General features: G+C 36.1%; 1 protein-coding gene across 4 annotated transcripts in view; it reads right to left on the bottom strand.

The window, feature by feature from the left end:
- The window catches only part of SLC25A13 (solute carrier family 25 member 13), a 104706-nt gene that overhangs the window by 30600 nt on the left and 57658 nt on the right, over nt 1-16448 (bottom strand). For all 4 annotated transcript variants that reach the window (XR_010387668.1, XM_064506380.1, XM_064506381.1 and 1 more), the window contains 8 exons: nt 14879-15025; nt 12508-12646; nt 11569-11662; nt 11299-11383; nt 9019-9103; nt 8375-8533; nt 1394-1446; nt 287-367 (listed from right to left, as the gene is read on the bottom strand). Coding sequence is in view for 3 of the 4 variants with exons in the window: in XM_064506380.1 (XP_064362450.1) it covers nt 287-367; nt 1394-1446; nt 8375-8533; nt 9019-9103; nt 11299-11383; nt 11569-11662; nt 12508-12646; nt 14879-15025 (843 nt within the window). In the remaining variant the exon portion in view is untranslated. The remainder of the gene's footprint in view (nt 1-286; nt 368-1393; nt 1447-8374; nt 8534-9018; nt 9104-11298; nt 11384-11568; nt 11663-12507; nt 12647-14878; nt 15026-16448) is intronic.

Below are 16448 nucleotides of genomic sequence, written 5' to 3'. Positions count from 1 at the left end.
CTGCTTAGGCCATAAGCTACAGCCAACATTAATAAAGATACATTTTTTTAATAAGGAAACAAACTCTAAGCTGTGAGAATTATATAAAGCAGTTAAAAGGCATGATGCACAGAAACATTTACCCTTTCATCAAGAACGGTTGGCCTATCTAGGAAAGAACTGAGATGCTCTAGTAGAGTCTGCTGTTGCACTGGATCTGTGGTTAAACAGAAGCCTTAGTCCACATAGTTAATCTTGCACACTGTACTTTCATATATCTCATGTGAAGGAAATTAAAGATACTTACGCAGCCACCAGCAAGAATTTCTGCAGCCAATGGTACAGAGCCATCTTTAGTCATAAACTTATCTCTCACAAAATCATTAACCTTAAAAAAAATTATGAAAACTGATAAATTAAAAGGATAGAGAAAAGACTCATCAGCTGCACCTATTGTGTAGAAGAAATACATCCAGATGATGGGCCTGACATGAAGCTACCAAGCTAACATATATTAAATAAATCTTAGGCTGCATACGAAATATTGTAAAGCCAACTATGCTTTTCTTTCCAACAGATTTGGAGCATCAGAGAATCAATTAGGAATTATTGAAAAAAACAAATAGATAACAATCACTGACTTAAATAGCAAAAAAAAATCATCATCTGAAATTTGATTAAATCATTTAAAATTTTGGAAATCCCTATTAAATTTGCAAATATAAATATAGCTCCAAATAAGTATCAAAATGTTCAATAGTAATCCAATTCACAGCCCCAAGTATTTATTTTTAAAATGCTTACTACTAGCTTTTGTGAATAAGCAGTATATTATGATTTGGTTATAACAAGAAATTCTTCAGTGCCTTCAAATCATTCAAGAAATACAAAATCACACAAGCAAAACATTTAGGAAAAAAATGCATGCAAACAAGTTCCTTTCTTATCAGCCATTTGCTATATGATCATATTATATCTTGTAGTGTTAGAATTGAAAATACAGGAACCACATGCAGATACAAAAACAAAGCCCCTCCAAACACAACAAATACTTATTACTTTTTGTCAAGAAGTAAAACCGAAGGCCTGTGCTACTTACAAGCAAGTAGATGAGCTGAACAAGTAGACTAAGACTTGTTACATTTTGGAGCAAGTCCAGAAGTAAGAGTTTTCAATTTGATTCTTTAAAAAAAAAAATGTAAGCATGTGACTGGTATGCCACTCGTAAGGTCCAGAAGTGAGATACAAACAGGTGCTTTGCTGTTTGCAATTAAGTTTGTATCAGACAAAAATCCTGGAATGCACTCTACCGTGTTTGTGACACGTTAAGGATAAAAATCCTAAATGTGCTAATTGGAATTAATCAGACGTAAAAATGTGGAGAAATGTAAAAGCAATCCATCCTCAAACTTACAGTAAGTTTTATGGCCTTTTCTGGTGCTACTCCTAATAACTGTGGTAACAGACCTGTAACAGGGAAAGAGAGAGTTCAATGTATCAAGTAACTTAGTATTAACTAAACAAATCAACAACTATACGTGGAGATCACCACCTAGAAACAGGGGCAATTTTTACGGCAATTTTGCATTATTATATTTAATGAGAGTACTTAAACATTCCATTTTGAGAACAAACTTTGTGCTGCCACTTCAAGTCTGAGTAAGTTCCTATATATATTTTAGTTACTTTAACTTTTCTAAAATCAGTGACATTAGATCATTTGACACTTAAATACCAATACAGATTCACCAGCTATGCTTCAGTATCCTGTTCTACACTAACATCTTGCACATTTTGTATGTCTTCACAAAAAAATTAAGATTTACTAATTAATCTTGTGAAAAACAAGATGTATCCATTTTAAAAATCAGGATCATAGTGTGTTTTTCCAACAAAAATAATAGCATTAGATGGCAGGACCCAAGGGGTTAGGGATGATAATAGTGCAAATAAAAATGCAAAACATTCAAATATATATGACTGCATTCTTGAGCACTCTAGCTGACGAGTTCTTAAAACATAGGAAGTTATGCTGTTATCTTCCCATACATATCATTTCATATTTTACTTAGTTAAAAGTGATGTACTATAGAGCTGTAATTGGGAATTTCTGACTACCAGCTTTGTTTGCTTACAGTGAACAGGGTGTATTTGGTAAATTTTTAGATGACACAATCTAAAAGTATGCAGAACTCACTGAAGGGGCCTGGGGGTAAAATGATATTGCAAGTGTTCTTCAGGAGAATAAAATTAGGGTACCATTCAGATGTGTGAGAAACAATCCCATAGGCAAGAGTTCCTGGAGCCGGCCCCCTTTGTTTTAGTAACTCAGACAGCACCTCTGGGTACTTTCCACAAAGACTGACGTTTGCAATTCTCCATGTTTTTATCCTTGGGGAAAGAGGCAACAACTACAGCTCCACATCTAAGAGCTCACTTACTGAAATGCATTTTCTCAAAGATTTAAATGTCAGAATAACAAAAAGAAAAATGTTTGCGCACTGGATTAGTGTATGGTTTTGTTCTGCTACCATCCATCACTTTTTTGGTTACTGCTCACTTTCATAGTAGGGAAAAGACAGCAGAGAATAGTGCCATTTGGCTTGTGGTTTCAGAAGAGGTAGCCATATTTATTTACATCTCTTAAAAATTTTGTACTTACCTTAACATTTTTATTTTTCAAATGTCAAAAAGAGTAATTCATTGCATATACAGCTGATGTACACATACACCTAACTTTTATTTACAGAAGACAGCTATGTTAAATTATGGTCATATGGCTGAACATCCAAACAAAAGAACACAGTAACGCTAAGTTCACATGCAAAGTTGCCCAAAAAAAGAAAGATTTTTGCAGACTAAGTTAAATTTCAAAATTTGAATTTCTGAATCAGTTTTAGTTGCATAGGCAACTTGCATTCAGACTTCAATGCAAAAGCATTAAGACAGTCAGAATTGTATATACTACATTTTCCAAAGCACTACAAAGAAAAGACAAGGATATACAGTGAATAGAATTTTTATGGTTTAGTCTTAAACAGACCAGATTCTCTTTGTAGTTGCTACAATGTAAATGTTCTGCCAGTCTAAATTTACATCTTTCTGAAGAACATATACGGCCTTGGATAGACATTATAGCTATAATTTATTTAATCTTCAGAAATTTAAAAAAATCCATTTATTTTACAAACACAGTACCTGATCCCAAACCTACAGTTCTCAGTGGAAATATTCCCACCAACTCCAGTATATCTAGAGCAGGTCTGTAAACACATGTGTAATTCTACAAGAACTGAGAGACCATTAATTTTAAAATAATATATAGGTATATTACCACATCTAAGCAATATGTAACATGATTGCTGAGTTGCATCATATCAAATAAATTACAGAAAAACAAACTTTCTAAAATATTAAAATATAAAATTATAAAAATACCCCAAATGGACACATATATAAATCTCCAGTTTTGGAACCATCATAGGAAGGACAAATCAAATGGATTTTCATTACACAGATTTGAAGATGTCCTTTTTTATCATTTTTCATGTATCTGTTCCTAGAACTCTGCATTTGTAAAGACCCTTGTAAAATCTTAAGAAAAACATGTTTATCTTGGCACAAATTATTTCTTCCCATCTGCTCCTTTCCTTTTTCACTCAAATCTGACTGGGACTGTTTTGACTCAAACCCTTCCACAAAGCTTCAATATGGAAGAGAAAGCTTAAATGTAATAGGAACAAGCTTTTTTTTTTTTTTTTTTTTTTTTTTTTTTTTTTTTTAAAAAAAACCTCCCTCTCTCCCCTTCACACTTATAAATATAATGCATACATAGCTTTTAAAAAGGCAGTATTAATTTTAATTCTACATGTCTTGCCAGTTACCAGTTAGACCTCCTGTCTCTAAGCCAGCTGCTCAGGAAGGTAGATGGACTCTTCCTTTGTACTTCTACCTACATAATAAAGCTATTTGTACATGGTACCTGTGCATTCTACATGTGATGATTATCAAAGCTATAGGCCCTTTTCCCTGTCCTGTAGATGGGAGCACTGAAGCACTGTGGAAACACTTCTGACCTTTATAAAGAAGATAAGTTTTGGAAGAGAGGAAACAAATCATGGGGCACACACGACAACGCCATTTTCCCTGACATGTGAGGAATATTTTAGTATTACTGTGCATCAGCAGCTCAACAGCACAATCCATTCGCAGAGGTGGGACAGGCTTAGAAAAGTTTGATAAAATTTTAAAACTGTATGCATCTTATAACGTTATAGAATAATATTTTGCACACGGGTGGCCTGCTAGTATAGCATACAATATAAAACCCATTTTATATTTCCAAGGCTCTTTAGCAGCAATTACCACACACCACTTACAGGCATCTTAAAGTTTTCAGTGCATATCTGGCACATATATAGTAAGATTCTCTAGAAAGGTGAAGGTATATGTGAGAGAGCGCACTGAAAACTGCATTCAGAGTCTGAGGCCTTCTGAAAGCAGCCTGTTACTGTTTTGAATATACAGGCGATGGCTCATCCAGCCCAGTTGTGGTGATGGCATTATGTAAAAAGTCTTATTTGGCAAAAATATTTTTTCAGACTTCTAAAAGTGATCAAAATTTGGTTTCGCACCACGTTACGGACATGCCTTTCCTTTAATATTTAAAAAGCCTTGAAGGAGTTATTGCTTAGTCTAGGTAAAACATTTGAAACCAGTGCAACATATGATAGAAAGGTGGTAACAGAATACTGCCAAATTTTCTATTACAGGATTCACACAAGAAATTGGATTAGAAATCACCAGTCTCCATTCAAGCACAGCTCCCTCACACTGTGCATGGGGATATTTCTTTTGCGAAGGTTTTGTGCGTTGACAGAACCTTAAGAGTAGGATAATATTTCCATTCCACAAGATGGTACTCCACTGCATACTTCTGGAGGACAGTTTCTACCATGGTTTTGTTGTATCATTATCATGGGAGTCCATCAGTAATAATGAAGTTGGATGATGAATGATTAAAAAAAACCCAAAGACTAGAAGGCATCTGGAGGCACTGCAGTGCTACAAACACCACCTGACAAATTAAAACTAACAAGGTCCCTAAAAGTTAATGATCAAAAATAACAGAGTCTTCCACAGCATCTCTCCTGTCTTTTTCATTCTCTAGGTGAAGTGGAATTAACTCAAATGTATGGCTAGTGAACACTTTAATGAGGTACACTCTATCTCTGGATTTGATTTTCCCATGGAATTTTCAAGTGCAGGTGAGATGATCTCTTACTAGATGCACTGCTTAAGACTGTGGGGCATTCTGTGATTCATTAGGTGGTCTTAATATTAAAATAACATTAAGAAATATAGGTGACTCCCTCAGTTGGAAGAGATGTTGACAGATTACAGCCTTGAAAATTTTCTTAGTTTTGCATATATATAAATATTTGCATGTGTTTCAAAATACACATTTCAGGTACAAATGTAACCACAACAGTAAGTCATAGATATATGAGATGAGTATTCTTCTAAGCCATGCTTAAAAAGAGGCAGACGAAAAATTTATTTAAGATGTACAGTTTAAAAAAAAAAGAATATAGCCAAAACATTCAAATAATGCATATTATAAAGATAAAGATTCTACAGAAGTTTACATTATGTTCATATTTTTAAAATCAAAGTGCTTTCTCAGTGGAAATACTGATTATCCTTAGGACCAAGTTCGCATTAAACAAAATTTAGTGCTCTCTTTATATCCACAAGATGGTGTAATTTATCCTTATCTGAGATTGGTGGTTTAGAACATGGTGGTTTTGCCCTTTTCAAATTCGGAATAAAGTAATGCTGAAAAAAATCGGCTCACTTCACTGGATGGAAGTGTGTGGCTTGTATTAAAAATATCCTCTGAAATGGTTGAGTTCAGAGAAGAGTTTAGAATTCATGCTTGCTTTCTTCTTGTGCAACATGACAGAGATCACTGCTCCGAGTGTTTCATTTTTTAAATGATTTTGCATCACTATACAGTAAGCTGGCAGAACTCCACCAATTACTACTCCCTTCTCCAGCGAAGAAAAACATTTACTTAACTCTAAACACACTGGTGTAGAAAGGAGTACCAGTCACCAATTAGCAGCAAAAAGTAATATACTCTATAGTTCATTTTACCTAATTTAGTATTTAAGATTAGAATGAGATGACTCTCCCTGTAACATTTCTGCATTAAATTGGCTTAATATGTTCCTTGCAAATCTTCTTATCCTCTAGAGCTTAACTAGGACCCTTCATTCTGCACTCAGCTGCTTAACTTCCTCCAAATGTGACCTCACTAGAAATCTGTCAACTGTCTGAATTCACAGAACTGCACAAAGGAAAGTCCATCTTTTTAAGGAGTTTTTGCCATTTGAGTCTTTAAAAAGAGAAGTTGAATCAGGGTGCTCTTTAAGTAGAGAATCTGTTCAAATGCAGATCTCAATTTGGCTCTGAAATGATGGTGGTGTTTGCCACCATACAATTTCTTCCATATAATCCAAAAATGAGATTGTTGCCTCGGATTTAGAAGTTCAGCTCCACAAAGCTGTCTGATATTTCACTCTTCTTTGGAAACCTGAACAGTAGTAAAGGGGATGGGGAATGGAAAGATAAGCTATGGTGATGATGGCTCATAAAACTTCTCAAATGTGGCAAGGACAAATCATTCTCTCTAAAAACATGATGAGCAAATGGAGTTAATCCGCTTTTGTGACATTTATGAATTTTTTTACAGTTGGAAAATCACTGTATTTCAAAGTTTAAATAACACAGGAACAGATAATAGTGGAATTCTGCATTTTTATTCTTTCAGGATCATGGGAGAGACATGCATACATTTTCAAGGAATACATTTTGTTCTCTAGCCAATAACTGAGACTTTCTACAATTCTGACTGCTACAAATCCCTACAAAATGGAAATCATGTCAATAGTCTCTATTAAATTACCAGGCCTACTCAAAAATTACCCCAAACTCAGTGAATTTAACAGAGTTTTCTCACCTCTAATAGTGCTGAAATAATTACAAAACTCGTATATTGTGGAGAAGCTATTTGGTTGACTTTTGGTAACTCAGATCGTACGTTACAGAGTGCACACATATCACAATACTTACTGTTGAGGTTGTTTAACACTTTGTCTTATAAAACTGCTAGTTTTTTCCAGGTGCAGACGGCTTTGTCATAACCTAACATGTTTTACTGAAATCCTCCATACTTTGTTCCCAACTCAGGTTTAACTTTTTCCTGTAATATCCACTAATACCGCTATTACTACTATAAAACTGTTCCTAGAAATTAAGTTCAGTCCTTAGAGTATTCTTATTTTCAAAAGTTTAAAAAGTTTCTAAGCAAGCCCACTAACAAATGAAATAAATAATACAAGTTCCAAAAATCCTCCTCAGTGAACATGCCAGATGGGCATAAGAGATCTCAAGGAGCATACCGACAAATCAGGATATTGGAAAATTAATGCATCTCTGTGCCAGAGAAGAAATACAGTCTCATGCAGTAGTTCATGATTCTTTCTAACTACTTCTGCATTACCTGAACTTCTACCACTGATGCCATTGACAACCAGAGCAATGAAAAAATAAAAAAAAGCCACCTTCTAACAGCAGGCACTTACTTAAGATGCATGATGTTAGGATAATGTAGATCCTGGGGAGAGTAAATAAGTTTTTAGAAGGTGCCCCTCTTTATCTACTAAAAAGGAACTTGGAACAATCAACTTCCCAAGTTGAGTGACTTGGTTAAGTATATGAAGCTAAGTGAGCTGAATCCCAGATAATCTCTGGCTGAATCAACAGTAACAAGCTAAGAAGAGGCAGACATAAAACTTGACAAAAGATGACAATTCCCAATGATCAGTGAAGCACACAGAATTGCTTCAGAAAGACCTACTTTGCCACAAAAGATACCACCAAAGGAGATCTGGTGGATACTCAGGTACTCTCCTTCTCTTTGCTTTTGAGCAGAAAGACAACAGGCAAGAAAGAACAGAGATCAAAAACAAAGATCAAAACCAGATGATTAGTCTAACTTCTGACCACACAGGATAAAAAATTCTTGGAACTAAAGACCATTAAGGAGATCGAAATTTGACTAACAGTGTATTTTTGCCATAGGAAATTGCTGTTACTTCCTTATTGCAGATTGGGACAAAAAGGTCCCACAAAAATGTTCTCATTACAATGAGGTTTGCGTTATCAGTAAGTTTGCAAGGAATGCGAATCTTTAGGAGAGAGTTCAAATGAAGATGCACAAGCAAAAACCAGACAAAACTGAAGTCCTAACAAAATGGGCTTAGGAATCCGGATTGGCACTGAACTCTTAGTATTTCATCATTAGTGTATGACATTTTTCCAAACTTACCTCTATAAAGCCCAAAGAAACCTTCAAAACGTAGCACTTTCTTGAAGCAATCAAAGCTATTTTTGTACATAAGTTCTCCCACAAAAGAGCCTGTAGATCTCTGGTTTTGCATTCGAGTTTTTACCAGATCAATTGGGTAGACTGCAGTGGCTCCAACAGCTGCAAATAAAAATTGAAAATATAATAAAGAACATAAGAAAAGGACAAAGGAAAATATAATTTTGCTTCAGTGGTCTTTTATTGCAACTGTCATCATCTACATTTATACCTCAATGATCATTTGAATCTTTTTTCTCCATAACACTTTCTGGATCCATTAAAAGATCTCCCACAATTTTAATCAAAAGCATTACTTCCTGGTCCTACCTCATTAATCTTTTCTCTTCTGAAACTGGTTTGGTGACAAATCAGATAGAAACACCACCTGCAAACTCCAATTGCTCATAAATGCCAAAACCACTGCAGATTGGATAACGTCTTCCCGTTCCATTTTACAGTCATCCCATCCCTTAGATATGGCTCCAAGGGAAAGACTGAGAAGGCTTTCGCACTTAAACGAAAGGCAGGAGGGGGAGAAGAGGGGAATAAAAGAAAAAAAAAACAAACAATGAAGACTAATAATCTTTTGCTTAGCTATGACTAACCTCCAGCAATTGAACCAAGGGCAAACCTGTATGCTGATTCTGCAACCTGGATGAGAATAGGTCGAGACACATCACCTGGAGCTTTCTGTCAAGGCAGGATTTAAAACAAAAGGGGGACAAGAAAAATAATCAGAATATCATATTTAACTGGAATACCATCTCATGATCAGACAAGTATCTGGATATAAGTAAGAAGAAAGTATTGCCAGATATCTCTAGAAAATCCCAGAATACACTAGGGATTTTGTTTTTATTTATTATTTCTTTTCCACCAATTTCTGAATGCCATATAATTAACCTCTTAGAATTGGAAAAGAAAAGACAAGAAAAACTGATGTATCCAAAAATCAAATAATGGCCCAGATATGTGAGTATAAGGGTACACATATTACACCTCTAAGGAGGTAGGTCATTATTTTCTACAGCTAAAAGCAACTCCAATTTGGAACTTCTTTCTACTATGGACAAAAAACAGGTAGGCCTATTACTTCTTGGGCTGTTGAAAAATGTATGAAAGCATTGTTCACACGTACCAGCTAAAGGGCAGTGAGGTTTCATAAAGAACCCTTATAATTTCATTTTTCTCACAGTCTATGAGTGTTACGTTCAGCCCAACGAAAAATAAATTTCAGAAGTGCTCCAGATTTAGAATTGTTACCAAATGACAGAAAAGAATTAGGATGATGGAAGTTCTGGGGGTGTCTTCAGACTTCTGTACTTAAGAATGCTTTTTGTACTACTGCTTAGGAATATAACAAAAGAAACAAAATTTCCTGAAAATGTGTTTACGTTTTGGCCAGTACTAATGCACAATGTAGCCGGAGCTGGCCAGAAAATTAACTCAAGATAACAGTGTAGCTGAAAATCTTTTCAGTCTCATCACCACGCAGATGCTACTACAAAGGAATTTCATGGAGGAATGAAAATGCAGAACAGATAAGCAGAATATATGGTAAGATTTAATCAGCTTCACATTTCCTAGTCTCTAAAAATCGCATAAATAATACTGGCAAAGACAGTGGCCCCAAAGCAGAAAATTCAAGAAGCTGCTACTTTCACCACTGCATTTTTGGCTACATTTTACTGCCACCTATTGTAACTTACATTACTTGATATTCAGTCCAATTCTAATGCTTTTAACTCCTTTAGGAGTCTTCTAGGAATAAATGGTCAGCTTTTGGGAGCCAACTCATTTAAATTCATCCCAGCATAGTCAACATTTAGTCACTACTCAAACAAACAGAAAACCACCATCCTAGGTACTGCCTTGGAGTGCTGGTGGGGGTGTTCACATGTAAGGGAGCGAGAAGAAGAAGAAAGAGAAGTAAAAGAGAGGCACGTGTACACACACAGAGGCCTGGCTCATGGCCTGTTAGTCCTAAAAATGTAGTCTGCATCAACTCATTGTGGTCAAACTGGCGTCTCCGCACAGACCCAGAGCGGGAAAAAAAAAAAAGTTAGTCTCACAAGACACAAAGTTAAGACTGCCTTAAAATAGAGACAGACAGACAGAGGGACAAAGAGAGACAGAGAGAAGATTAGTTTTGAATCCATCTATACAGAAAGTTATGTAATTAAAAAAAAATATGTTAAAATAATATTAAAAGTTAAAAAAATCAATAGGTTTAGCATTTAAAGAACTCTCTTTTTGTCTAAAACACAACAAAAGTTCATTTTCTTTTAAATCGTAGAGAGAAAGTCAACCTCCTTTCTTTCTTCCACATATAGACAATTTTAATGCTTTTACTGAAACTGTGATGGCAGACTAGACATAATCTCTCCAGTTTTCATATTCAACAGAACATAAGGCAAAGCAGAGAATACTTTGAAGCCTCGAACATCTACAACCAAAGCACGTCTTTCCAGAATGAGGTCTGCCATTCAGTAGGCTGGATGCTGAATTTAACATCCATACTCAAAGCAGGAAGCCTTCTTTCCTCATTAAAAAGAACAGTGAGTGACAGAATCACAAAACATAAACATCTTAATTAGGTATACACCTAATATTTACAGAATGGCAGGATGACACTCATATATTTTGTCTTTTCTTTCCAAAGTAAATTGCATTTAACCTTTCAAAATGCAACCCAAGAGAAAGGGGCATAGGGAAGAGGTGGAGAGGACGTGATGCAAGTTAAAAGGAAAATTCTAACAAGGAGATATTCCTCAAGAGAAAGGCAACTCAGCTAACAGGCAACAGCAGAGAGAGGTAGGTTCTTTATCTGGCACTGGAAATGTAAGCAACACAATACATAAAAGCATACTGGCTCCTTTTCTTACCTGCCTCTGAGCCTCAGCCAGATTGTAGGGCAATGTCCCTTCCTCCAAAGGAGCAATTCTTTCAATGTCAGCTAATGTCATGCGTCTGAGAAAATTCATGTAAAATTCAGCTTAGTGTTTGCTTAGAGAGATGAGTTTTCAGATCACAAAAAGTTACCTGTATGTTTGACCAATACACCACACACTCCTGCTCCCACATCTACCTCCCACTCTTTTGGAGAAGAAGGGAGGAGGAAAGGAAAGAGGGAAGATAGATAATTCTCTACTTACCCCCGTGGCTCATATAAATCTGCTAATTGAAACAAGATGTCAACCTCCATGGGTGTAACCTGACCAAATTTCTGAGCTGCCAGAACAAACTCCTCTGCAACAGAATAAAAATACAGAAGAGAGAAAAACTAATCAAACCAAAACAGGTAATCCAGAGCACCCCCGAGTTGCTTTATATTTTAGTTTTAAAAACAAGATGCTGGCAGGGTGGGGGTGGGAAGAGAAATAAAAGTAACCCACCACAAAAATGGTCCTGCCACTATATAAATGGATTTTTTAAATGGTATATCCATCATACAAATATGATCAACTCTCTGGTCTCAAAGCTTAGTGCTATCAGCAGGATTTAGGATATTTGACACACGGTATCAATCAGTTGCGGGTCAGAAGGAAAAAAAAATAAAAGGCAAACAGAAAAAAAAAAAACCAGGAGTCAGAGATGTGGAACTTTTCAAGCATACTCCCAATAGGCCACATTAATGAAACTCTGGCGTTGCACAGGGAATTCTCTATAAAAGCGGTTAGATAGAGCAGATAACATCTTGTTCCAAGCTTGTAGATCAGCTTACTGTGCCGCCAATACAAGTTTATGGAATTCTTCAACTACCCTTGAAGGTCACTTTAATAGGCTGCCAATTTGGCAGGAGTCCTAGGAAGTTTTTTAAACCTTTAAATATCTTTACATACTTTCCTCACCCAGCCCCCATTGCCAGTTTACTAGGACCTTCCTTCCGATGAAAACAAAATGAAAAACCTGGAGGGTGGACTGCCACAGGAGTGTACAAAACCAAAAGGCGCACCAAGCAATGCTAACAAGGCAGGTATTCCCCATTCTACCCCCCTACCATTGATTTAAAAGCATACAGATGAGTTCTTCCCCTCCACTCACCCTAACAAAATGCCCAAGAAAACTTCTGGACTGCAAACATTTCTACTAACCTTTAGTGACTTCCACATCTTTTCTATTTCCAGCCAGAGTACTGTAGATCTTTCTAATGAGCTCCATGTTGTTAAGGAGAGAATTAAATCCATTAAAATAGGAAAAGCTGACCTGATGGGAAGTGGTACCTCCAGCAGCCTAGAGTAGAGACAGTAAAAGAAGAAAAGAGAAAGGAGACCATTACAAGATTAAGAAAATCTTGAAATAAAGGTTTTGAAACAATGTTACTTTATAAGAGTGACAGTAGCACAGGGTTTTTTTTTAAAAAAATGCAAAATAAAGACTCTATGAAAGATTATGTTACTGAAACTAATCATGACCAGAATGTAAAACTTTCCCCACCCTACAAACCTAAACAAATACATATGCAGGATTATAACAACATAACCAGTAGTAATTTACAAAGTTCAAGTTTCAGTACTGCTTCATTTGGAAATGTTTTATAAGTTGGCTTATTTCTAGTAATGAGGAAATCTACTTCTATATGTAAAGTATATTACTACACAAAAAATTTCAACAAAAATCAAAACATATTCTGAAAAAGGTCAACTGAAACATTTAAATTCAGAGGCATTTCAAGTTGCGGAGAGCCAGCAGTAAGCTCTCAGGCTTATATCAGGCAGTCAAACGAAATGGGTACAATAAGTTTTGGATAGTAACTCACTCTCAAATAAGAACTGAACCTAAACTTTTACTGTGAAGCTGTGTTGGGCCTGCACATAGAAGAACTACTGGTTCAGCTTCCTAATTTAAAGTATATGATAGGTGATCTGGCAAATTTCTGAAAACAATATGTAATTGACCTTGAGAGAGAATCAAAAATCTTATCCATGTTTTATGAGAGAGTATATGACCCAGGGAAGGTGATAACAAGACTGGGGAGAGAACAGAGAAGGAAGATATCAGAAATCATCATCAGTCCATGAGTGTTCTCGCTGTGCTTTTCACTGCAAGCTCCTTCCAATATTCTGCCCAGAGGCTGCAGGTCTCCTCACTTCACACATCTCCCTGGAATCCTCCCTTACAAATCAAAGCAAAAAAGACTTCTTTAAGGCTGGATATGGCCAGGTTTTGGATTACTTGGAAAGAACTGCTATAGTAGAATTCCCAAGTTAAGAAACTGTGGTCAAGACCAAATGCACCAATCTTCTTTTCTTCAGTCACATTGCAGAATTGTAATATTTAATTTGGCTTCTTATGCAGGGGTAGAAATTAGTGCTCTGTGAGAAACACAGTTCATGAAAGACAAATCTCACATATTGTAAAAGGTCAAAACTACAGACACTTTCTTTGTGGTATGAGGCAGAAAGTTTCACCTGATAACAAAAAAATGGAGATTCAACTAAATGGACAAGAGAAATACACAAAGAGCTCTAGAAATCAGAAAGGTGACCACTAAATAATAAAATGCATTTCGAGCTGAAAAAATACAACCAAAGTAAAACAACTGTAAGATAATATACAGAGAATACCCCGGGTGAATTAATTCACAGCATTTAATGTATTCATGTATTTGTATAAATTCAAAGTATTTAATGCAAGAAGCCCAGCAGAGTAAGTCACTTGGGAGGAAGCCCCTAGAACACCACAGACAAATATACCATAATAGCTAATAGAGGAGAAAAGGGGAAAAAATGGGAAGAGGGAAGAGGCATAGAAACAAGGGTCAGCAACATTTTCAGAGGCATTACCAGAGAAAATACCATCTCTGTGTAATATTGTGTCTGAAGTTTCCCAAGAATCTCATCTCTCAAAATTAATGAGGGTGAAAAAAAATACATAGTTGGCTACACTGAAAACTGAATGAAGCATAATTTTGTGAAAAAAGTATGCTTTTGTAAAGAAACTGATACTGGGACAAACTGTATCCTGTAGCCACAACTAAGTCTAATCTAATTTCTGTATAATTGCAAATGTTCACTATATTAATCACCTGTCTCTGACAAGAGTATTTCCAGTTCATACACTGTCCCAGGTGTTTGGAAATTACATTCAGGAGCTCTGAATGGACATTACATAGCAAGTCCTTTGAGAATGACTTCTCAAGTGGGATGCAATGGCTTTTTGACATATAGCACAGTCTATTATAAAGGAATGACTGGAAATAGTTAGGCAAACTTCAAGGTTGTAGGCCATTACTAAGGTCCATCTACCTGCTTGGTCTTTTGTCTCAGGAGACCAGGAACTTTTAGGATACATGTTCTGTAGGGAGAGTCAGGTTTCATACATGTAGATAATTACTGCTAGACTCAAAAACCTGTGTCCATAACCTGGATTCCATATGCCATGTACAGTGGTTGAAGGACATAAAAAAGGAATCCCACGCATGTATCCCATGTCTTTCCCATGAGGACAACAAAAGCTACTCACAGCTACTAGACATTCTTCTACAAATGGTGTCAGCATGTGTGGCCGGATAGTGACCATAATGTCCCTGAAATCCATAGCTGTGACTCTTCCAGCCTGAGCATTGTCTCGCTGCACAAAAGCTTGTTTTGCATGTTCTAACTGTATCTCCTGAAAACATACGGGAGAAAAAAGAAAAAAAAATTAAGTTAGTCATAAAAGCATCACCTTAATATTCTGCTCTTGTTCGATTTGATATAATGCAATGCTAAAGCATATCTCACATTTGACAAACAGGATTACATGTAATTCCCTTTTAATAGGATATTGTATGTATAACCTTTCAGCTTTTTCCATCTGTAGTGTACATGGCTCCATCATTTAGCTCAATACCTAAGACAACGCCTCTGCCCTCTAAACATTAGGTCATGCAACTCATTTAACTGAGAAATGGAGGGTGTATATCAACAGACCAGTGCAGGTGAGCTCCACTCATGAACGATAAAGTGTTCCACGATGTGCATTATCCAGTTTATTGCATGTGTCACAGCAGGTCAAAATACTTTCTGTAAAAGCATTTGCTACCCCTTGAATGAGGCAATGTGATCACCATAGAGATTTCCACGTAAATACCCACTAATCTTGAAAGCATTCCTCCACAAAGCATCTTCATTTAAAATATAAAGTTATTATAAAACACATCAGCAGCCTAATTTAGAACTCCTTATATCACAACTGACTAAGGATCACCTCTCAATATTTCAGCAGTAGTAACAAGCAGAAATTCAAACACATGCATTATCTGATGGAACCACCTGATAATTTCAGTTTGTGATTCAAACGTGCCCCTGAGAGAAGATAGGGGAGAAAGACATTTAATCACTCCAAAAATTACATTTTTTCCTACTATGACCTACATCTTTTCCTAATAAATCAGTTAGACTACTTTCTAACTGTTTTTATTTTTCCCCTAAAGCAAATAGTCCTGCACAGATGGTAACTTGAAAATACATCTCAGCTTTTTGTCCAGTTCTACAGCTTTGCTCACACCACAATTACATTTTTGTTGATGCAGCTTAGATTCACAAACCTGTGTTTCTTTACAGAATGGAAGAAAACAAATCCTTGCCACGCCATCCTTTCCAATTTCAAGGCTTATAAAAGCATGTACTGGAAGTACGACGCCTATTTTGAATACACATTTATAATAAATAATAAATGGAATCAGAGAAAAAGTACGTCAGTAATACTAAGCAAGTCTTGCAGTGGACAATGACATTATGATATTATTTCTATTATATTTGCAAATAAATATCTTAAAAGTCATATTAAACAAAGACTTGCACTAATCAAGAATCACAAGCATGATGTGTTCACAGTGATTATGGTCTCCTGCAAGTTGATATTTACTTCACAGCAGCATTCAATACAACAGAGAGGGAATGGTGAGAGGCAGAATCAGATCCACAGAAGGCCTGCAGCAGCCACCATCCTTCCTTCCACCCACTCAGTTCATACTACAGCCACTGATCCATGCTACCATTCAAACCATTTCTGTCTTTTCAATTCAGCCTCTTGACCTCTCTAATTTTAG

This window comes from Dromaius novaehollandiae, chromosome 2, assembly GCF_036370855.1.
Source record: "Dromaius novaehollandiae isolate bDroNov1 chromosome 2, bDroNov1.hap1, whole genome shotgun sequence".
In the NCBI taxonomy this organism is placed as follows: Eukaryota; Metazoa; Chordata; class Aves; order Casuariiformes; family Dromaiidae; genus Dromaius; species Dromaius novaehollandiae.
Note: the sequence above shows the minus strand (reverse complement) of the source record. Positions and strands in the feature narration are given on the sequence as shown.